Below are 22,783 nucleotides of genomic sequence, written 5' to 3'. Positions count from 1 at the left end.
TTCACGATGCATGGATCCTGTTCACCCTCAGACTCTCCTGTTTTAGATCAAACAAGCTGCACACTCAGAATGGCTGCTCACAAGCCTGCTCTGTACCTGCTACAGGTCAGTTCCATCCTTCCAGAGGAGGGATGTCTAGAGCAGCATCTGCAATGCCAGGTGAAGCAGTACCTTGTACTTGTTGGTCCCTCCAGACAATTCTTTGTTGGGAATATCCTTGAACTGAAAGTCTTTATTCAGAGCCAAACTGGCAGCACATGGACAGTGTCCACTCACTGCCTGACTTCTTCCAATGCTTCAGCTTGAGGGATGTCTTTTTTACAGCATTCTGAGGCATAACACTGCTGGTTTTGACAACTCTCCCTGTGACTGACAGAGCCCCTTCCTTAGCCACCTCCTTACACACCTTGCCTCTTCCCTGCCAGTCCTTGTGCCAGCAGCATTCAGTGGGAGATGGGATGTTATGTGGTCCCCTGCTCTGGACCACCTGTCTCTTGCCCTCGCTCTGAGGGATAGGGTGGTGCTGGAGTATCATGTTTCTTCAGGAGAAGGTAGTTTTTTTACCCTCTCAAGATCCCTTCTGCTCTGCTCCAAGGAATTGTGATAACCCTGTGGTTCAAGGAAGAGGGAATGACCTTTCTAAAGTTACAGCATGAGGCCTGGGGAAAGAAAGGGTCACTGCGGGTCCTGCCGGCACACAGGGCTGTGAGAGGTGAAGGAGAGGATGTCAGGGGACTGTTGATGGGCAAGGAGATCTGGAAGAGAACATGTCCTCCAGGTGCCCTGTGCCGAGGTGCTGCGTGTCCCTCTGTGGCAGTACAAAGCATTGCTCCGGACTGGTTTAGCCGAGCCCAGCAGTAACAGTTGCCCCCATGGGCTGGACGTCTGCGCAACCTGGCTGGGGCTGTGGGGAAGAGCTGGAGAAGGAGGGAGGGGGAAGATTTAAAAATAGTCCCCTTCTCATTTTTGCAGCTGTCATTCATGGTGCTTAAGCAAGCCCAAGGCCTCCCAGCTCCCATACGCATTACTCCTTACATAATGGGAGACACGCGGGCATCGCTCCAGGCCGGGAACAGGCATCAGGCTGGGAACAGGCAGGGACATGACATTTACGCTACCCTGTCAAAGCCGATGAGCAGCTCCAGGGTGTCCAGGTCCTGAAAAAAACCTGTGGGTTGAGGAAGGCAGCTCGTGTGGCTGTCAAGGGCAACCCAGCCACAGCCATGGGCTGGGAAGGAGGTGAGGGAGAGTGGGATGCAACCCAAAGGTGAAGGCTGGCCTCACTATGGCAGAAAGCTGGCCCGGGCTTCTGGGCCGCTGTGGTGCTTCTGGGGCAAATGGCTGTGGGAAGGGGTTGGGGGCTGTGGGGAGGGCTGTGGGAAATACCATAGTAGGTCCCAAGGGGTGACTGTTTGCCAGAGGGGAAGATGTGGCCACCAGCAGTGAAGGAGGAGGGAGCAGTGCAGAGATGGCACAGGGAAGCAAAAAACACGGATTGCAGAGCAGCTCCCCAGGGAGGGGAGCTGGGAAGGGGAGAGCAGGAGGTGTGGGAGGACAGGTCTGGGGAGGAGGAGAGGGACAGGCAATGCAGGAAGGACAGTGCTGAGAGGAAGTGGTGTGAGGAGGAGACCGAGTGGATGGGGAGAGTTTTGAGAGGAATACAGGGTGAGAAGAGCAGTGGTGGGACTGTGGTGGCTGGAGAAATTGAGGATGGTTCAAGTGCTGGAGGAAAAGGTGAAGGTCCACTGGAACCACCAGAACTGCCTGCCCTTTTCTGCCACCTCAGTGCTACAGGACAAACATTGCAAAGGGCAAAAGAGCACTCCACGTCCCCTCATGTCAGCCACGCTGGGCTCAGGCACTGCTCCCACATGCTTTTTCCCTACCTCCCTCAGCCTCCTCAGCTCTGAAAACTGCTAACTCAGGGAAATTCCAGAGACAGGGGCTGTGCATGTGGCAGCAGGTCAGGAGGACAGAGTTGGACAGTGGTGGGGAGGCCACTGCTCTGTACCTGCGAGCCTCAGCCTCCCAGCCTATCTCATCTAGGAACACTTCCACCCCTCCCACCTTCTGGCCAGGAACTGAACCATATGTCTGTTCACTGTAGGATCCTCTCTTCTTCCAAGGATCACCGGCTTTCATGCTTTATATGCCAGCAGCCAGACTGCCTTGGGTAAGGCATGAGTCACTGTGGTGCGGTTATTTAAAGTGTGTCTCCTAAGCGCCAGCCACGTGCCTGCGCTGCGCGGGCTGAGAGGGAACTCGCAGCCGGACCCCAGAATTAACACCAGGAGGGCCAGCTGCCGAAAGAAAGGCTGAGACCCAGTTAGCTTCTCCCAGAGCAAAGGGAAAGCTTGGCATTTCACGGCAGCCCCCTGTCAGTGGGGAGAACAATGCAGCTCGTCCCAGTCCCAAACCACAACAGGCTATTTCCATGTCCACAAACCAAAAGTGCTTCAGAGGATGTGACTGTTGTTGCCCGGGGGCTGGGCAGGCCTGGGGCTGGTTTGGCAGCCATGCAGTCACCCACTTTACAGGAGGCATGACCTGGAGCTACCAGGATGGTGCTGGGATTGTGCTTGGGTTCTCCTGGTGCTGGAGCAGGAGCCAGAGTCCAATCCTGAAATTTCAGGCAGCTATGGACTTCTAACAACTGTTGGCAAAATGGATGTCTTAGCTAGTAAATATTTCTGGCATATTCTAACTACTCCCTGCTGTTTTCCATTAGGACTGACATCCCAGAGCAATGAGTAAGTCCCAGTGTATGTCCTTCCTGGTTCCGCATCATTCAGCCAGACCCGCTGCAAAGCTGCTGGCCTATGAATGAGTCCAGGCTTGGGGAAGCTTGTTCTCCCCCTGCCTCCTGCTGGCACCAACTGAGGTCTTGGGCACACTATGTGCTTAGGCTGAGCCTCGCCATCCTGTCCCACTGAGGAGAGGTGGTAACAACAGCCAGCCTTGGCAAGAGGTTTGAGAAGCTGCCGCTGGCCAAGTTGAGGCAAGACCGGGCATTTCTAGTGTATGGAAAAGGAGATCTCACTGGTGAGCATGACGTCTGCACTGGCAGTCAGCATGAGGAGGTGAGAGAGCAGAGCACAGCACAGTTTTGCATGGGACCACATGCAGGCCAGCTAGATGGAAGATCTCGTCTGTGTTTCCTTGCAAAAGTAATTTTTTCTGGCCCAGAGCAGAGGCAGTGCCTGCAATCTCCCAGTCAGGCAGCAAAAGCACAGAGCTGCTTTCATGGGTTGCAGGGGACTCAGCTGCCAGAATACGTCCACAATTTTCTCTTCCTTTAGACCAGCCCACTCAGAACCAAAACAGCCCTTCCCTAGAGCCTGGCTACTTTTGCTGCCTCTTGCACATGCCTGGCCCCACATTAACTTCTCAGGGAGGGTCTTTTCACAGGGGTGAGATGCCCCCTTGAGCCCACGAAGATCACTTTTTCTCTCCTGTAAAATACATCATTTAGCTTCACAGCGTCACAGAATGTATCAGAGAAGGTATTTGTGCTAATTGCCCACTAAGCATTTCCAGAAGAAGACAGGCTCATCTTTCCCAAGACAGCAACAGCAGGAGAGATTTGTGTATGGGACCCATTGTCCTCTCCATGCCCAGCTCCTTCCTGCCTCCCTTTCCTGGCCTATTGGGAGATTACTGTCTCTCTTCCATCTCTCCCTTTGTGTTACTCCTTGATTTCCCCTCCCTCCATCTCCTTTGCTTGGCTAGACTTTCATCTTCGGATTTCTTTTTCTTTGTCCTCTTTCTTGTTGTTTTCCTTCTCTCCTCACGGCCTCATTTCTCTCCCCCTTCATCTACTAGTCACTGGTTTCTATTAGCCAAAGTGGTGCTGGAGCTGTCAATAAAAGAGCCCTCCAACTCCTACAAGCTGTAGTACAGCCCCAAACTCCATTTCTACCCCAGACCGTGGGCTCCAAGCCCATCTGCAGCTTACACCTCTCAGCTGAACCCTCCTCCCACGCAGCTCCACTACACTAGACCTCCACTACTTGTTGCTACAGCTGTAAAAGCAAGGACTGACACAGCAGGGGAGGGATTGTGGCTGCTACAACACGTGCTTCAGGCACCAGCTCTCTCGCCAGTCTACATCAGGCTGTAGAGGCTGGTGTTTAATTGCCTGTCTTCCTCTGTGCCTGAAGTCCAAATGCCACAGGCCCCTGCACGCCTTGGGGCCTTCACTGCAGTGATGGGGCACACTTAGGGGCTATGTAAAGTCCGCTTTGACCCCCAGCTAACAAGAACCAAGTTGTTCTCTCAGGTCTTTCCCTTCACTATGAAGTAGTTTCTTCATCATTTTCTTCCTCAGAGAATGTGGAGATGGCTCAGCAGAGAGAGCAAGAGTTGCAAAATTATGTAAGGCATGAAGAAGTATCTACATGAGGAACAGTAGGGCTTTGGGATTCTGCTTCCCACTGATGATAGTGCTACCCTGATCTGGAGCAAGGCCACACAGAGCTATGAGCCTGTTTGCAAGCTGAAGCACCTTGGGCCGGCCTGATATTAGGCCAGAAAAAAAATATGGTTGCTGGAACTGGCACGAACCACTTGGGAGTCAGCAGTGGATAGTTCTGGATGGTGGGTAGCCTGGAGCTGCTTTCAGGTGGGATGCTAACCTGATACCCTTGGTGACAATGTCTGCTGAATTAGGTCCTGTGGTATTTTTGTAATAGCAGAGCTGTGAATTGCAGCTTCCCAGCTAAATTGCACTTGAGTAATGCTCTCATGACTTGACTATCTCCACAACATTTTAATTAGTCATTTCTATCTTCCCTACCACAACATGGTAATAGTACAAAATTACTGTTATTAGTACAAAATGGCTGCCCTGACACCCACTGTCACACAGCTCTTTTGAAGATGGGGCTGTATTTCAGCAGCAATGGGTGGTCTTGAAGGTGCTTTTGGAGCCATTGGAGGGGAAAAGCATCAATATAACGGATACAAAACCAAGGGCAGACCTCCTGACTCCTTTTCTTTGCAGTTCACTGAGGGACTGACACCCAAGGGCTTTAAGCTCCCATGGAAGTCAACTCTGATACTGACTGCAGCAGAAGCAGAAACAGGCCCTGAGGATGGCAAGGACAGGAGCTTGGGATGGAAAAGATTCAGAGGGCCCATGCACACTGACTCCTCCATGAGTGTAAGCAAGCAGAGCTGCACCTATACTCCTGCTTTATACAGAGCACCGCAGGAGCAGTTTGTACTTGTAGATAACACAGAATGGTGATCAAGAAAACCTGCCTCCCTTTTTGGCTCCAGCAATTAGCCTGTACTCAGCGTTTCCATTAGTAAGCTAACTGAATGATGGCATTAGGTAGTTTGACATAATCCTGTTTGCCTACAAAGAAAGTACAAACTCCTGCTTCTGTAAGCACAGCAGGAGTCAAACTGCATCAACAGCTTCCTTGGTCATAGCTCTAAGCCTCTTTTTAACCAGTTCTTCAACCTGCTTGGAGAAGGCTCCTCAAGCTCTTGCTGTGTGTCAAGTTGCACGTTCTTCGCTGCACTGCCTGTACACTTCTAGAGAGTTCCCACCACCACTCTTCAGCCTCTCTTCTCCTCCCTCCTATATTCCCTCCATAGCTTTGCTTTGGGATCAGTAGTTCCCAAGTGCCTCAGGCTATTTATGGTAGACATACAGTGCAGGAATTTGGTAAGACAGAGCTACTTTCATCAGGCAATGACATTCATTCCCCCATCATCATATTGCATCAACAGTCATGGCATGTCAGTGCCCCATTGCCACATTGTTTCTGATTAAACACCTCTGGGGTTTAATGAGTTTTCCTCCTGTGAGGAGGTCACTGGCTTGGTCACTGCTGTAATCCCAAGATAATTTTGGACATCCTGGGAGGGGTGGCAGAGCCAAATGCAGCTGTAGCATCCTTCAAAGGTTAAAGGGGTTTTTTTGAGTCTTTTGCAAATTAAGAACACACCTTGCAATACCCATCACCCCAGCTGGTCTGCAAAGACTGGTCTCAACAAGCTGTTCTGAACACACTCCCCTCATCTCGAGCCATGCTTCTGCCATCCTCGCATCTGCCACCTGCTCCGTCATTAGCTCCTGGGCTGGAGCCAAAGACTGTGGCAACACCTGAGCTACTAATTGGGCTATTGCAGCAGCACCAATAGAGCAGGGACACCTCTGCCAGCCAAGCCAACTGCTCCGAGATGGGCCCAGCAGTGTGCAGCCAGCACTCCCACTGAGCTTGAAGCCCCCCGCGCTACCATGCAGTGACGAGCTCCCGCAGCCACGTGCCCATGCCGACATTTTTGTAAGTGCTGTTTCACTGCATGGAGGGCAGTCACTGCCAGCCAGGCAAGGCATGTGTGGGAAGTGGAGAAGACCAGGCAGAGCTGTGGAGGAGGAAAAAAGGGAATCAGATGATCACAAATGAATGGCACAGGGATGAATGGGTCCAGCACGAGGCAAAGGTACTACAGGGAGAGATATCACTGCTCACTGGTGGCAGAACTCTCCCTTGCACCCTACTGCTGGCTGCTGTTTGCTCCCAGGATTAGGCCACAGCATTAGGGAAAATAATCCACTGGAGCAAGGAAGATAGAGAGATGAGGGAGAGAAGAAGGATGGGTCCCTGGAGAAGGATGCTTCCCAAATTCTCCAGGTGGTTGAGCTCTCATCGTGGGGAATGCAGTACCAATGGTGGCATTAGCTGGTATCATAACCAGATATCTGGGAAACCCTTCCATACTCTTGGGGTCTTCTTATAGCCTCTGGCAGCAGATGCACGTAATGGCAAACATTACAGAGGTGCAGGTGCATCTGTTCACCTTCCTTTCTAGTCTGCTTGGTGAACAGCATCCACAAGGCAGAGCAGACAAACTCATTTGTGGGCCACTTTGAGTGTTTAACTCCCCAAGGTCAAACCTGCTTTGCTTGGTCTTGAAGAGGCCAGCATTCACCCAGCAGGAGCGATGGCTTTGGCAGGGCAGGCTCCAGGCAGGAGTGAAGACAGCTGTGCCCCTGGGTAAGAGGCTTTTAAGTGTCTGCGAGGTGGAGAGCCACAGCAGTGCAGCCTGCTTTGCTGGTGGAAGAGCCTGGAAAGCCAGCCCTTGCCACCACAAGATGAGTAAGATCCTGCCAAGTGACAATTACCTCAAGGAGGAAATGTGGCTCGCTCCAGGAGCAGCAATTACCCCTTCCTCCACTAGTATCTCCAGGTGAAGAGGGTGGCCAACTGCCTCACCAGGCACAAGAGCAGAGGAAACGGGCACAGGATCCACAGCTTGCGGTGGACACCCTTTTCTGTGTGCAGACCTTGCAGGGAGAGGGGACAACATTAAAGACAGTGAAATAAATGGAGGTCCTCTTGCTAATTGTACCTTCCTCAACAGAGTTGTATCACAGAAAAACACTTGGGAAGGGCTCGGGATTTTTTTTGTTCACAACTGTGCTGGTTTAAGAGTTAACCAGCAAGGGAAATGAACTCAACTCAAAGGAGAGATTATGAGTCAGAATAAAAATTTATTAAAATAATACAGTAAGTACAATCATACAAACAAACAATTGGTCTTAACCCACAAAACCCAAATGTATAACCCAGTACTCTGGGGCATGAACAAAGTGGTGTTCCTTGGGCCCCCCCCGAGTCCAAAGTAAAGGGAGAGGGGAAAAACCTGCTGGTGAGAGAGCTGTTGCAATCTGGTCAAAAGTGGTGATTGCAGTCCAGTTGAGGGTGGTGGTCTAAGTCTGGTTGAGAGCGATGAGATGCAGTCTTCTTCTGGATCCCACGAGTGGTTAAAAATGTTCCAAGACTCCAGGATTATATATCCTCCAGTTCAGGCAGGAATGCCCAGTACTTCCCTCAGGGCGGGGAGTTCCACAAAGGGTCCGAGGACAAGAGCATCCTCCTATCTCACAAGCCTCTTAACACCTAGTTTATAGCCTGAGGAGTCAGGCTCTATGGGCAGAGGGTGCGAATAGTCTATTGACAACAGTTTCTGGGAAATGGCATGGAAGGCTATAGAATACACAGTTTTGGGTTACACCCATACCATGATGAACTGGTCTCAGCTGTCCTAACTAGGACAACAACTTCACCCAATTCTGTCAAGGTCAGCAAGACTCACTAGATAAAATCAGTGGGTTTTTGTCAACCAGGCAAACACAGTGACACCCCTTCCCCCCACCCTTTTACCTCCTGGGCTCTGGAAGCCAAAAGGCACCTCCAGCCATTTGTGGGAAGCTTTGCCACACCACTGAGGTGACACTGGCCTTCTCCAGTGGTCTGGCTTTTGTGGCTTCCTCATGGTAATGGGCCCCTCCTATCAGCTCTCGCAACCCTATGAGGGCAGAGCAGCTTTGGAGAAGACACTTGTGCAACTTTGCAGCACACTCCAGGTATGTTAAGGGAAGATGTCCAGCTCCAACCAGTTCTGGACTATGAAGCTCTACTGGGCAGGCCAGGGAAGGGTCAGTACACAATTACTAACACAGACCTCCACTTCCTAGTGTAGTGATGCTTTACAGATTAATGTTGTGGTCCTCAGACAACCTCATTCAACCAGTTCATCCCACCTTCCAGGAAAGCTCCATCACACGTAGAGATCAATCCAGGTGTTGCTGGAAGACCCACAGGTCCCCAGAGCAGCTCTTAGCAGTTACTCCATGCACTCAGAGGAGTTAAGGATTCAGCAGCCTCAGGTATCTCATGATATAAAACACTGGGGCCAAGTTTGGATGGATTTGGGTCCTTTCATACCATTTTAAGGTGGTGGGAAACCTGGAGTTTTTTTCTTAAAAATATAAAGCAGAAAAATCTTCTCAGCAGTGATGTTGTCTGTGTGTTCACAAAGAGATGTGGTCAGTGGCTTTCTCCTGCAATACATACTGGTGCAATATGACTGATGGACTGCCTGCTGGTTAGATGCTGTATTATTCTCTGCTTGCTATGGAGCTGTTGTAGTCCCCACTCTCACCTCTGTAACCATTGACTTTGGAAAGGTTTCAACTTATGTTTAGTGACTGGTCAAAATATTCCCATAACAAGTATCTCTATGAAGGAAAATAATAGTTTTCAAAGAGCACTGTGCCTTTGGAGAAGACAATAACTCCAAGATTAAAAATTAAGTTTTATCAGAATAAAATAATCTTTCTTATCTGGCTTTGTATCGATTGGGCAGTCTCAATGGCCAAACTTCTCATTTGAATAACCAAGTGAGGTCTCTCTTGCACGGTTTTATACACTTGATCTGTGCTGTGACTTATAATCTGGAACATAAGAAAGTTTCTTTGTTTATGTTTATAAAAATCAGCAATTTGTAGTTCCCCATGCTGATGTGTTAGCACTTAGGCTGTAGGTTACAGCATTCAAGGCCTTGTTCAACACTGACAGCTTACACTGCTCTCCTCAGCAATGCTGGGCACCTTCAGCTCTGCCTCGGAGCATCACAGCCCATGTGCTCTTCCTGGGCTTGTTTTGTCTGGGTTTGTCAAGCCCTTGCCCTTCCTCAGTGGACGGCTGGCAATGGTGTGGCTGAGAGGGATAAGCTGTCCTTTGCCAGCATGTCTCCATCCCATCCCTTTGCATCATCTCCTTTCCTATTCAGAGCAGCTCCCAGTGGTGGCAGGATCAGCGTGAGGCAGCAGAAGCGACCGATGGGTGACGGCCCTAGTGCTCATGCACCATGAGTGCGGTGAAGCCATGGCCTCCCCAGGCCTCAGTGTCTCCATGTGCTGGAGGCAATGACAGCACTGTGATTCTTGGGCCCCCTCTGAGATCTGGCCATGTCCCCAGAAGGGAACCAGCCCAGAGGGAGAATTGGAGAAGGCTTGTGCATGAGAGTGTGGCAAGCAGGGAGCCAGGTGGGGACAGGCAGGCTCGGCTGGGCTGTGCTGGCTGGGAAGGAGGCCTACCCAGCTGCTGCCCATGTTGGGTCACTAGGAACATGCACCATTTCATCAGGTGGGGATAGGAAGAAGGGAGTCCAGCCTCGCCTCCTCATGACATTCGCACCGGTGTGTAAACACCTCTGATGTCCCTAGAATGCTGTCCTCCTTCTCTCTGCTCCTCAGTCCTTCCTTGGCTCATGTTTATGGTCTTCCAGACACCTTAGCTGGTCTTTTCCCCCGTGTTCTCTACTGCTCTGCCTGTCTGTTCCCTTCAAGGATGCAAACCCCAGTGCTCCCCAGGCAGATGAGGTCTCTTCAGTTCTCCCTGTTTTTTCTGTGTGCCCCTCACAGGCCCAGTGGATTGTGCAAGTGCTGCCACTTTGTGTGACGTCCAGTGTGTCCTCCTGGCTGCAGCTGGGCATCACACAGACAGAGACAGAGGATGACCTCGGTAGGTTTTGGAAAGGCGCCCGAGGCCTGCTGTGACGTCGCTCATGCCTCTGTGGGAGCCTGCAGCAGCACGTGTTGACACTGAACCCGACCACAGGAAGATCAGGAAATGCAAGAATGCCTGTTGTTGAGGGAAGCTGGACTTGGCCTTTGCACAAATTCGCTGAGCTGTGCAACCGAGGCCCGTGAAAGAAGCATTTCCTGCTGCAGCAACATTGCCCATTGCCCTCCCTATGCATCACCTTTGTGGGTCATTTCAGGTTTATTTTTTTCTGATGAAAGCCCCAGCTGCACCTTCTGCAAGCAGTTTCTGGCTCATTCACTCGAAGGAAAACTTTGTCCTTGGTGGAAACACCCTGACAAGTGGGAGGGACACACTCCCTCCTGAGGATCTGCTTCCTTCAGCAATCTAGCTGTGCTGGCAGTGCAAGGCCAAAAAAAATAAGCACAACCCTCCCCTCCGCTAGGTCTCAGCAACTGCAGAATAACATGGGGACCACACTTGTCTTCCTCAGCATTCAGTGAAGAGGGAGCATGTTCCCCCCACTCCTCCACCTGCGCCATTCCTTGCCACTCCTCAAGGCAAAGAGGCAAAATTTAACCCTGAATCTTCTTTGCAGAGATCCTCTTTTCCTACTTCACTCCTGTGCCTCTGAGTGCTTCCTGGGGAAAAAAAGATCACATTCCTTCCCAGCACACGCATGTACCACACTGGAGTCACTTTTGACACTGGCGATGGCCACACACAAAACGTGCCCTTCACTGACCGGTACAACTCAAAAGCACCATGTGCCGGCTGGGGCTTATCTTTCACTGGCGTGTCTTGGGGCCGGGTGAAAGCTTCATTCTTCAGCAGCTTTCTAAAAAGATCAGGTTTCTGGAGGTGACGACGCAGGCAGCAGTGGGGGGACAGTGGAAGAACAGCTCTGCAAGGGCTGGGGTGAACATGTTCCCGGCTGTGTTTGAATTGGAGCCTCTCCACAGAAACCAAAGGAAAAAGCGTAAGATTTTGGAGGCGGCTAACCTTGGCAACAGCCTGCTGCTGGGCTGGTGCCTTATGCTCTGGCAGAGGAACATGTGGGGTGGAAAGACCTATCTGTCCCTCTGTGACCATGGTGTCAGCCTTGCCCCTCACACCTGCTGGGGCCATGGGCAGTGCCGGGGCCGCAGCCATGTGAGCAGGGAGCAGGTGGCATTGGCAGGAAAACTCCTCAGGGATGCCAAAGACTCAGCAGGTCCTGGCCCCCCCACCAGTGGTATTTTTCCACCTCTTGATCCTGGCATGTCAGCAAGTGCTGGGACACAGGGAGGCACCTGCTGTTGGCGGTGCCTGTGCCACGTGTTATTCAATCCCAATAATCCCAAGTCTCCGGGAGGCTCTGGGGTAGCGGGAGATGCTCTCCTGTTGAGCCAAACTTGAGCTGTTTTGCTAGGCCTGTAATTTAAATACAGTCCAGGGAATGGCCTTTCATGCTTGCATAAGGCTTTCCTCAGCGACCAAGCCCCTTCCGTCTCCTTGAACAGCCTGATTCAAGTCAGAAACTACTGCTGTCACAGACTGAGAAGCCCAAGGCTCAAGCATGGCATTTTCTACCCAAGCTGTCTCCTCCTTTCAAGTAGGAGCCCGCCTGCTCGATGAGTCAAGTTGCAAGTTTCCCTCTTAATAACGGAGTCCCCTGTGACGAGTGTCTAAACAACACCCCCACGCCCCTTGCTTTGGAGGTTTCGGGAGACAAGTCCCATCTTGTTGCCGTGCCCCAGGAGCACGCTACCGGAGGATCGACTCATTCACTGTCCAAACACCCGGCAAACACTCCCACACCCAGGCACTACTCTGCACTGGCCCAGTGTGGAGCTTCAGCACCTCTTTCTCCTCTCTGAAGGCTGATGGAAGGCAGAGCCTGTCCCTGCACACAGCTTCCAGGCAGGGGTTTCAGCTCCCCCCGCCCTTCAGGCTCCCCAACACAGCACAGTGGCAAATACCTCGGGAGGAACAAGGCTATACTAAACCTCTTCCCTAATCCCTGCCTAGGCTGTGCAGCTATCAGCTGTAAACTAACTCCAGGCCCTACCTGTGCCCAAAAAGGGAAAGGCTCCATGCCTCCCTGCGTCACAGCCAAGCAAATGCAGGGCAAGGATCAGGAAGGCACATAGTCACCCTCAATTTTCCATTTCCAAAAACATGTCTAAGGGTAAGCGTTTGTGTGTGCTTTAGATAAATGATTACAAGGGGTTGGAGACACAAAGGGGAAAAAATAGTTTTGTTGCTTAGTGGAGTGTGACAGTCACATGGTGCACAGCAGGCACAAGCAGCAGCCCAGCTCCCGGGGCTCGCAAAGCCAAGGGCACAGCGAACTCTTCCAGGAAGAAATTTAGGCTAGAAGGGCTGAGGGGGAATGGGTAAGGACGCTAGTGGGAGTCAGCTCTAGCTCCATGTTTGATTTCCTCAAGGACATTCAGAGCAGCTCCCTTCAACAGCTTTTTAAGGAGGCAGTGTGAGGAACTGCAAGCCACCCCTCAAGCATGAGGCAGCAGGAGTGTGGTGGAGCTGGGGAAGCTGGGTCACACAGCCATTGGCATACGAGGGGCATGACAGGTATTTCAGCACCTTCCTCAGCAGAGGGGCCATCTCATCTTTTGCTAAAAAGGAGCTGCTCCCTCCAATATAAATTCTTATTAAAGCTGAGCAGTGAGAGGTTAGAAAGAGAAAATCAGATCTTCATCATTGCTGCATGTTCTCATATCCAGCCTTAAGCCCCCCCTGCTATGGGAAGTCACCTTGGATGAACATCCACAGCAGGGAGGACAGAGCCTGAATGTGCACCTTGTGTGCACCTTGATGTTTGCTTAGCTTAGCAAGGACCCCAGATGTCCCAGAGTAAACTCAAACTGGTTTGCAGAGGGGAAAGGAATCAAAGCCAGCAGTGCCTAGGGGAGCTTCATCTACCCTGTGCAGTGACTCCAGAGGGCTCCCAGCCTGGCCCCACAGGTGATGGCCCTGGTGAGATGCCACAGAATCAGGGTATTTTAGGAACTCTGCTGATTGACTGAAGGCCTCTGAAGCACCAAATGCATCCCACTCCCTCCTCTACTCCCCCGGGGGGAAGAGCCAGCTCGCCCCGCCCCGCCCCAGGGAGCTGAATCATGGCAGGACCAGGGATGGCCAGGCACATCACCACTTTTTCCTATATGCTGCTATTCTTGGCTGTGGGAGATGTCACTGAGACAGCTGCCCTGGCCATGTTGCTCAAGCCTGGGCATCACTGAGCTGTTCCTAACGCTACAAAACCTCTGCTGAGCACACCCCAAACCAGCGACCTTGCCTGCACAGGCCAACACCAAGCACCAGTTCATCCAAAGGCTGCTGCATCCCTCCTCACCCAAAACCAGACACAGCACAGGTGTTCTCTTCCCACTGAGCACACACCACGCAACAACCAGTTATTATATCATGCTTTTAATACAAACTTAAAAAAATCTGGAACAATAGAAACTGTACAGATTTGATCAACCTTTTTGTGGGTTTTTTTTGTTTGTTTTTAACTAAATCTCTAGACACACCAATGTCCCGTTCCAAAATATTGCACAACATTCTGAATACAAAACTCTGATTGTATTCCTCCTTCGCTAAAGAAAAAAAAAAAAGAAGAAAAAAAAAGAAAGACAGCAACCCCCTGGCTCCCCCTCTCAGTAGCCCCCTTCTCCAAAAGAAACCCAAGCAGAGCACACACAGAAACCCTCCACTTGGAGACATACAGACTTCTGTCCTCTTTCACTCCTCTCCCACAAGGCAACTGACAATTCACTCCCTGGAGAGGGGTGGGAGGAAAAGGAGGGAAGCTGAGTGGGGAGAAAGGACTCTTCACCACTTCTTTTTTTTTTTAAAGTTTTTTTCCTGAAAAAATATTTTTTTCTCTCCTCTTTTTAAGAAAAAATCTTGAAAAGAAAAAAATTACAGTTTTTTTACGTTAGAAATATACATATATTATATATACCTCTTACATTTTACAAATGTAGCAAATTATTCAATACAAACGGACATCAACAAAAAGAACACAAACCCATAAAAAATAAAAGTTAAAAAAAAAAATCTTCTCTCTTCTCTCCCTAAGAAACCAGGTAAATTAGTGCAGGTTTTTAAAAAATAAAATTGAAGCTTAACGCCTACATCCAAGACTAGAAAAGACCTGAAAAGGCCGTTAGTTTCCATTGCTGCCTGACGCTGGAGGAACATTTCTGAAGCACGCTTTTTTCCTTTTAAGATACAAAGAGGTTGGTCCCTCCTCTTTTCCTCCTTCCACTCACACCACAATTTTTAAAGCAGGTATTATACGTGTGGCAGGGCTAAGCGGCATCAAAGCTTCACACACATAAGCAGGTGGCCGGGGGGGTCCCCACCTCTCTTCTCCCTCCTTGTGCTGGAGGACAGCACGCTGTCCCACGGCAGTGGTTCCCAGGAGGCTTTGCCAGATGTGGGGACAGTGGGGGGCAACTGGACCAGGTCCTGCCATCAGGGGCTGAGCACCCCTCAGAGTCCAGTGCAGCGAGCGGGGTGCACCCAGCAGTACCGTGCCAGGGAGAAGGACTGGGTGGCAGTGGTAACATCTGTAAGTGAAGGGTTCAAAAAAGAAAAAGGAAACCCAACAGCTGGGCCATTCCTCAGCAACTTGTCCTAGTCTGGAAACCTGCAGGGTTGAGGCTGCGGGCACTGGCTCTGGGGAAGCCTGGTTGGTCTTCGCTCTCCTTGCCCACCTGCTGTGTTGGCCACAGCTCAATGGCAAGCAGCTTGTTTGGGAATCCATGCTGGGCACAAGGTCAGGACCATGCGCCCCATCACCCATTGAAGGGAAGGGTGCGCTGGAAACTCTCCTTGAAGAGCTCCGGGCAGTGGCAGCCTCCCTGGGACAGCCCGTTACATTCTGCAAAGGCTCATTGTCAACACAACTACAAAAAGGCTGAAGTGCCTCCATCTCAGCTCAAGGGAAGGGAGCAGGAAAAGCATGAGGTCAAGCTCATCTCACCTGAAACAGGGATTTCACGAAAGAGCACATTGGTTCCACAAGTGCAAGAGGAGTGGGTTTCAGAATATGCTCCAAAACATCATTAAAAGAAAACCAAACCCCAAGTCTGGGAGGCAGCAAAAAGCTTATTTTTCTTTTAAACTGAGAACTTCAAAGACTGGAGTTTCCTCATCTCCATCTCTCTCCTCTGCACACTTCCACGCTCACACAACAGGCTCCAAGGAGACCTCCCTTCCCATCTAGAGCCTCCACCCTTCCTGGGCATGAAGCAGCCCTCCTTTGGCTTCCTGTGAAGGTGGCTTTTGGAGTCCTTGACACAGAAGCGACCAATCTGAAAAGCCACTACTGCCTGACTGCAGCACATCATCCTGGGGAAAGCTGCAGGGGCATTCCCAGATCCCAGCCCTGCTGTGAGGAGGCACCGTACATTCACATGCTGGGATGGCTGCTCTTCGGAGCGCCTGTCCCAGCTCTGCTCTAAGCCTGCGGCTGTCCATGCTATGTGATCTAGCTGGAATGAGAAATTAATGCTAAGTGCTTCCTTTTCTCACCAGATCAGCCACCTCCTCACGCTCCTCTAGAAGGGCAGGTGAAGGGATTTACTCTGGTGCCTGTCTGGCTGAAAGTACAAACCCTTTATGCTACCACTCAAGACAGCAGCTTCAACAACATCACCCTTTCTCTTCCTCAGAAGTTGTGCTGCCTCACTAACCAAAAACGAAGGAATTCCCTCTCAGAGCCAAGAAGATGAATTCACAGCAGAGAATGAGAACTCTGACCTCAGAGGCCACTCCAGGTGGATGCTGGCCCCTGCTGCTGGGGAGAACATCTGGGAAGTGGGGGCAGGATCCAAGTGGGATCTAGCTGGTTCAGTGCCACCTCCCCCAAGCCACAGGGACAGGTGGGTGGTGTTTTCACACCACAGGGTTGTCACCCAGACTGACCAGGCAGCCCTGAGAGAGCACAGAAAAGCCCCCTTGCTCAGGGTGCAGAAGGGGTCAATAAGCAGAGCCACTCAGCTCAAAGCACTGTACCCTTGTAGCTGCAGCTGGAAGCGCAGATGACGAAGGGAGCAGGGAGAAGCCATTTCACAGTAATATTCTGCTCTGCCTGCGATGTGCTGGGAGACGGTCAAGGAGAAGAGTTAGTGCTTTTCAGCACACAGACAGAACAGCTGATGCCAGCTCGGGCTGGAGCCACAACAGCACAACGGTCTGCGCCCGTGGGCACAGCGAGTAGATGCTCTCCGTCTACATGCAGAGCCGTAACAGAAGAAGCAAGCTCACCCACCCATTCTGGCTGGCACGCAACAAGAGTGCGCATCTCCACCAACACTGACTCATCCTCTCCCCGTCCCTCCTTCCAGCACCATGGTATGAAGATGACATCCCCACACCCAGGTGGAAGGACCCTGTGTCCAGCGCGGGGCAGGGGGTGGTGCAGGGAATCAGAAGCACTGTGGCCTACAGTTGCACCAGATCCTGGGCTGGGGTAGGGGAAGGGGGAACACAAACCAAAAAAATCCCAAGACTCATTTTAAGGAGTAAAAAAGTGAGTAGGAAAAAAGCACAGGGACTGAGTTAAAAAACAATTCAGTGCTTCAGGAGCGTTGCCAGCACAGCGCAACAACACTGAGCTCTCTCTTTTCCCAAGAACCTATATTTATAAGATTTTAATATTTTCTGTATATTTCTATTTTTCTTTTCTCTCCCTCTTTTTTGTTTGCTTTGTTCTTGTTTCCCCCCTCCCTCCCTGCCCCAAAATACTCTCCTTCCTTTGTGTTCAGTTGGCCAGGACGACAGGCTGGAACGACTGGCTGGGATACTGCATGGCATTCAGGTTGTAGCTGAGTCCTTCCACAAAGGGAGACTTCTCCAAAAAGAGGCTATTGGTGCTGCCACCGAAGACCTGAGCCATATCAAAGGTACCACCTGTGCTGGTGTTGAACTGCGATGCTGGCGGGATGCTGCTGGCCTGGCTCTCACTGGCAACACCATCGAAGAAGAGGCTGCTGGCTCCCGGTGACCCGCCGCTGTAAACGAACTCCTTGGCATTGGGGGAAAGCTGTGACTGCGAGGCTTGGCTCCCAGCGCTCCCGATGAAGTTCAGAGAGTGCATAGACAGGGAGAGGCCCTTGTGCTTCAGCAGGTTGGTGGTGGGAGACCTGACCATTCTTGGCTGCTGCACAGCCCCTGCTCCGCCGCCCCCTCCTCCGGCTCCTCCACCTTTCTTCATCTTGGTAGAGCCAAACTTGGTGGCAGCAAAGGTGGCAGTGGTGAAAGTGATGGGCTGCGCAGAGCGAGGGATAAAGGTGGGGCTGGGTGACTGGCCGAAGGAGGGGGATGGAGAGTTTGACAGCGAGTTGTCCTGGCTGCCGATGGGAACAAATACCTGGGCATCGGGGTTGAAGCTGCTCTTGATTTCTTTGTCCAGCTCTGCGGTGCTGCAGCCCTCACTGTCATCCAGGTAGAGGACCTTAACAGTGCCCTTCTCGCCGATCTGGTAGGAAACCTCAAAAGGATCAATCCAGACACTCAGCTCTTCTGGCACGTTGGCACGCACATCCTCCACAGCCAGCCCGCTCCGCTTGGCCGCCAGCTCCACCACCGGATCCACCGTCTCCCCTATATGAACACAGCGATAGCCAGATCCCTTCAGAGGCTTCTCTGGGTACCAGTGGCCCTCATATTTCTTCTTCAGCAGGCGTTCTAGCTCCTCACCAAACAGGTCTGCCCGCCTCCGAGGAAGCTTGTTGTACAGGTATGAGATGATGAAGTTAAGAGCAACTTTGATCTCTAGATGCATACTCTCTTCGCAGCAAGCAAGTCAGGGCAGTGTATTAAAAGTGACAAAGTGACAGGAACATAGACAAGATTTGGCTCCAAATAGACCTAAGGAAAGAGAGAAAAGACTGGATGAAGACTAGAGAACACAACAGCTCTCCACCTGTTGAGATAAACAACTGTGAACAAACTGTGAACCTCTTCTATAAACAAAAGCAGAATGAGCACTGTGCACAAATACTAACATGAAGTAAAGCTCTATAGGAGAGTCACCACAAATCTGCTGGTCCTCAAAACAGAGGGATGCTTGTAGGGAGGAGTCTCCCTGCTCCTCTTTCAGAAGAAATAAGGGCATAGCTACTACACGCACACAGGTACATACATTGCACTCATCTCACTGCCAAGCACTGCTGCTGAAACCCAGCAGGCAACTGTCTGCTCTGGCAGAGCTATTTCAGCACATCTAACGCACCTCTCTGTGCCCTGGCACTCAGCTGCTTCCAGCACGGCTCACCTGCACCAGCCTCTCCAGAACACAAGCACAGCACCTGAACAGCCTCGTGACTCACTCAGCAGCCTGTGCAGAGACTTGCTTGTGCTCAGGACGGCAGGGCCAGCCTCTCCTCCGGGAGGCCGGGTGGTTGTGCCAGGTGCCACGTCCTGCTGGCACAAGCACAGAAGGGACGAGAAGGAGCGAGGGAGGGTGCTGAGGCACCAGCTGCCGGCCTGTGTTTACTATCTCTTTTACCAGCAGGCACGTATCTTATTAAGTGTACTCAGATAAGACTCTGCCTAGCTACAAACCTAAAATCTCAGTTTAATTCAGCTGGGGGGGAGAGTGGGACGGGGAATGTGTGTGGGGTCACAAAATACACACATGCCAACAGCCTGTCTAATACAGTTCACATCGCTTATCCCTGCACAGCGGGAAGATGAGCAGCTCTGCCAGGATCAGGTACCTACTTAATAAAAACTGAAATTGCTTGCCAAAGATTGAAGTAATCCTCCCTCTCTCCCTCCCTCGTGAGGAAGTCTCTGAAAAGGAGAGAACCCAGAAGAGCACAACACAAAACCACAACACTCAACTCTCCCACTATACACAGATTTGCAAACAATGTTCATCTGCGTATAAAAAAAAAAACAACAAGGTAGGTCAGCATTACACTCTGTCACTCATCCAAAGAAGATGAATCCCACAGATATTTTAAGAGGAAGCACACTTCCAGTAGCCTCCACACCTCTCTAGAGGGAAGAATATCCAGTTTTTAATTGGCAGCTTAGTCAGAGGCCACTCTGTCTTCAGCTACCCTCACCTTGCTCAAACAGACGCACCGTGTTCAACTGTCTTCCTAAAATGGGCTTCAGGGATGCTCTCACACAGCACTAAAGCCAATGTTTACAACATGTGCTAATTATTTGGGGGTGGGGATGGAGTACAAATACGTTGTCAGCATTCCCCTGAAAAACTGGGAATCACAGCAGCACGGCCAGGTATCCACCCTGGCCTAGGTCAGAAGAAAGGAAAAAAAAGCCTGACCAGACTTGTTTGCTTGGTCTAGTTTAGCGGACAGAAGGGTTAAATAAATTTTAAAGAAACCCTCAAGTATTTTGAGGCTTTATTGCAAAACAAAGGGTGTGAATTCTATACTTTTTCTTTACTGAGTTCACAGAGGCTTGGCTTTAGGATGATGGTAACCAGAAACAGATCCCACACTTCAAGTCCACCAATAAGAAGAACAATTCTGGAAGGAAACCCCTCTGGGTTTGACTCAGCAACAAGAAAAAACACAAACGAGGGAGTGGGAAACAAGTCTCACCTTTAAAAACTGCTTTAAGGAATTACTGTAATGTAACAAATTGTGGTAGGTCACTAAGACCTGAGTGAGTAAAAAGAGATGAACACCAAAGAAACAAGCAAACAGAGTTTTCTGGAAAACAGTGAGCAGAAGCCATTTTCAGAAGGCAAGAGCCTCAGCACAGAGGTGGAGCCTTTTCTACAAGAAACAGTAAAGCAACCCTCCAAAAGAGCACACCTAAACCCTAACAAGAGCTTATGCAGCCCATACTATCTCCAGGGGGAATTACATGGAGCCCTCTCACGTCTTTAGCTTTGAGACATTCAAAAGAAAGTACAGCTTGAGATCTCAGAAAATTAAGCAGGGAGAGAACAGCCAGTTTGTAAATCTTTTAATCTCCTGATAAATTCTAATCCAGATCCAAGATCTATTAAGAAATCAGAAATTACAGACTAGGAAAGCAGCAATAGCCAAAATTTGTAACCACCCTATCTGCAACACAAATGTTTCAATATACACTGGTGAGCCCAGATCTTCATCAAGTTTCTGCAGAAAGCAGCGAGGAGGTACAATTATAAATCATTACCTCCTTTTTCCTTTTCTTTATGAAGTACTCCCCCTTCTTAAAAGGGGAATACTCTGTACCTTGATTATTATGAAAAGAATAACTCAATTAGCCTAATAACACCAAAAGCTGCCAAGGTAGTGGCATACGACTGATACCTGCTGAAGGCACAAAAAGTCAGTGGCTCTTCAGGTTGTTGACAGAGTAAGATGTGCTCCAGCAGGATTCCCTCAATCTCTTTCTACTGCACTGAAATGTGATAAAATAATAATAAAATAAAATTAAAACAACAACAACAAAAACCAGCTGAAGCAGCATGGCTCAGAGATAAAAAACTACTAAAAAACAATTGTCAGAGGTATTCTGAGCAGTCTTCCATAAGGGCCAGCATTTCCAAACTAAAGGCTCACTGTACACGAGGTGCCGGCAGGGAACAAAGAGCTGTTCCTCTGCTCTGCCAAGGGAACGCAGGACCCCCTTCAGACCCCTCGGTTTATCTGTGTGCTCAAGGAGAGCAGCCAAACCACCACTTGCATCAGGGGAGAGCGAGCATGGGAACGACGCCCTCTCCTTGTGGCTATGCCAGCACGGCGGGTGACCTTGCGGGTATCCCTCCGAGCTCCCGAGGGAGCTCCGGTCCCGGGAACGGGCTGGCCGCCACCTCAGGACTTGAGCAGACTGTCCCGGGGGCCCTGCGGCCCCACGGCCGGACACGCCCGTCTGGAATGAGGGCCCCCTTCCGAGCACGCCCCCCCCCCCCGCCAGATGAGTCGCGCCGCGGGGACCAGCCCGGCCGCCCCCTCCGTCCCTGGTATCGCGGCCATCCCCGGTCCCCCGGCCGGCCCCGGCTCGCCGGGAGCTGTAGTTCCTCGCCGCCCCTCCCCGCCCCGCGACCTACTTCTCCCGGACTGCGGCTCCCGGCGCGCCCCGCGCCCGGCCCGGCGCGTCCCTGGCGGGGCACGGCACAAAATTTTCCAGGGCACATGCGCACTGGGTCCCGCCCGCCCTTCCCGGCGCTGCCCACGGCCGGGAACACGCCCCGCGGCCCGGGACCGCCGGGCAACCGCCCCCTTCTCCCCTTCCCTTCCCCTCCCTCCCTCTCGGCAGGGACGGGCGGGCGCGTCCCCACCCCGCAGCTGCGACCCCCCTTCACGGCTGTGGAACGGAGCCTGGGAGGCCACAAGCCCCATGTCCTTCGTTCCCCTCCCTCTCCCCTCCCCGCTGCCTGTCCCCGTCCCCCCGGTGGGGCACGCGGGGTCGCAAACACGGTCCCCAACAGAGCGTTCGGATGGAAGGGGACATGTCCCCAAGGGCAAGCTCCTGGCCGCGCACACTCGGCGGGGCACCGTGGATCGGGGTGTCCAGGGGGATGGGGATGGGGTGGGGGGGGCGGCCCAGCCCAGCCCCGGCAGCGTCTTTGTTGTCTCCGGGCTTCTTTTCCCCCGGAGCTCGCGGGAGCTGCATCCGCCGTGCGGGAAGGAGGACACCCCGGCGACATCCCCCGGCAGCCCAGGGTGCTGCCGCTGCCCCGGGCCCAGCCTGCTCTTTTCGGGGCCGCTGGGGCTGAGCCGCATCCCCCCCACCTCAAACTGGGGTGAAGGGAACAAAATGGTCAACTGGGGCACTTCCAAGCGTCCCCTACCCAATGACTTTCATCCTCACCCCCCTCCCTTGAAGCCCCATTAATCCCCCCGGGGGCCGCAGCGGTGACTCCATGGACGGGCAAATCGCCTGCCCCGGGCGGGGACAGGGGGCGATGAGCCCCTTCAGGCCGAGCCCTCAGAGGGGACGCTGGGAGCCCCGGTCCGAGAAGGGGTGTGGGGGAGGGACGCACCCCCGGCCCCACTTACTTCGTCCTCGGCTCCAGGGCCGGCGACTGCTGGCGGCTGTCGCGGGGGCCGTGGGCGCTGCCGTCGGGTCTCTGCTCTGCCCCGTCCCGTCCGTCCCCTCCCTGCCTTGTCCCCGGCGGCGCGGGGCGGGCCCGGTGCTGCGGTAGTGCTGGCGGTGCGCTGTCCCCGCAGCCGCCCGCGCCCTGGCCCCGAGTGAGCCAACTCACGGCAAACTTTCACCCTTAGCAACCCCTCGGCGCACGGATCCGCTCCCGCCCCGTGTGATGCGGCCGCGGGGGGCGGGCCGGGACTACTTCCCCCTCCCGCCGCCTTCCGCAGCGCCCCAGGACGGGCGGGGGCGCCGGGCTCGCCTGTGCTGCCCCCGGCACCGGGGGTGTCCCGGCTCCGAGCGTGGGAGAAGGAAGGGAGAGGGCGGAAGGCAGCTTAGCGGGGATTGACCTGAGG

At 52.3% G+C, this 22,783-nt stretch overlaps 2 protein-coding genes across 3 annotated transcripts in view; one reads left to right on the top strand and one right to left on the bottom strand.

Annotated features, from left to right (window-relative positions):
* The window catches only part of TEF (TEF, PAR bZIP transcription factor), a 36,852-nt gene extending 26,398 nt beyond the window's left edge, over positions 1-10,454 (top strand). The window contains exon 5 of the mRNA XM_017827581.1: positions 10,226-10,454. Coding sequence (XP_017683070.1) covers positions 10,226-10,262 — 37 coding nt within the window. The 3' untranslated portion in view covers positions 10,263-10,454. The remainder of the gene's footprint in view (positions 1-10,225) is intronic.
* Positions 10,455-13,765: 3,311 nt separating this feature from the next.
* TOB2 (transducer of ERBB2, 2) lies at positions 13,766-22,568 on the bottom strand. 2 transcript variants are annotated; one of them, XM_017827579.1, is made up of 3 exons: positions 22,340-22,568; positions 20,648-20,738; positions 13,766-18,236 (listed from the first exon to the last, which is right to left on the bottom strand). In XM_017827579.1, exon 3 carries the CDS (start codon positions 18,148-18,150, stop codon positions 17,128-17,130), a length of 1,023 nt encoding a protein of 340 aa, XP_017683068.1. In that variant the 5' UTR covers positions 18,151-18,236; positions 20,648-20,738; positions 22,340-22,568; the 3' UTR covers positions 13,766-17,127. The 2 variants fall into 2 exon arrangements, with proteins under 2 accessions (XP_017683068.1, XP_017683067.1); XM_017827578.1 differs by lacking the exon at positions 20,648-20,738 and having other exon boundaries at positions 22,340-22,567.
* Between the last annotated feature and the right edge of the window lie 215 nt (positions 22,569-22,783).

Source organism: Lepidothrix coronata, unplaced genomic scaffold, assembly GCF_001604755.1.
Source record: "Lepidothrix coronata isolate B3197 unplaced genomic scaffold, Lepidothrix_coronata-1.0 Scaffold141, whole genome shotgun sequence".
Classification (NCBI taxonomy): domain Eukaryota; kingdom Metazoa; phylum Chordata; class Aves; order Passeriformes; family Pipridae; genus Lepidothrix; species Lepidothrix coronata.
The sequence above is the reverse complement of the archived record's forward strand: the minus strand, read 5'-3'. Positions and strand labels throughout refer to the sequence as shown.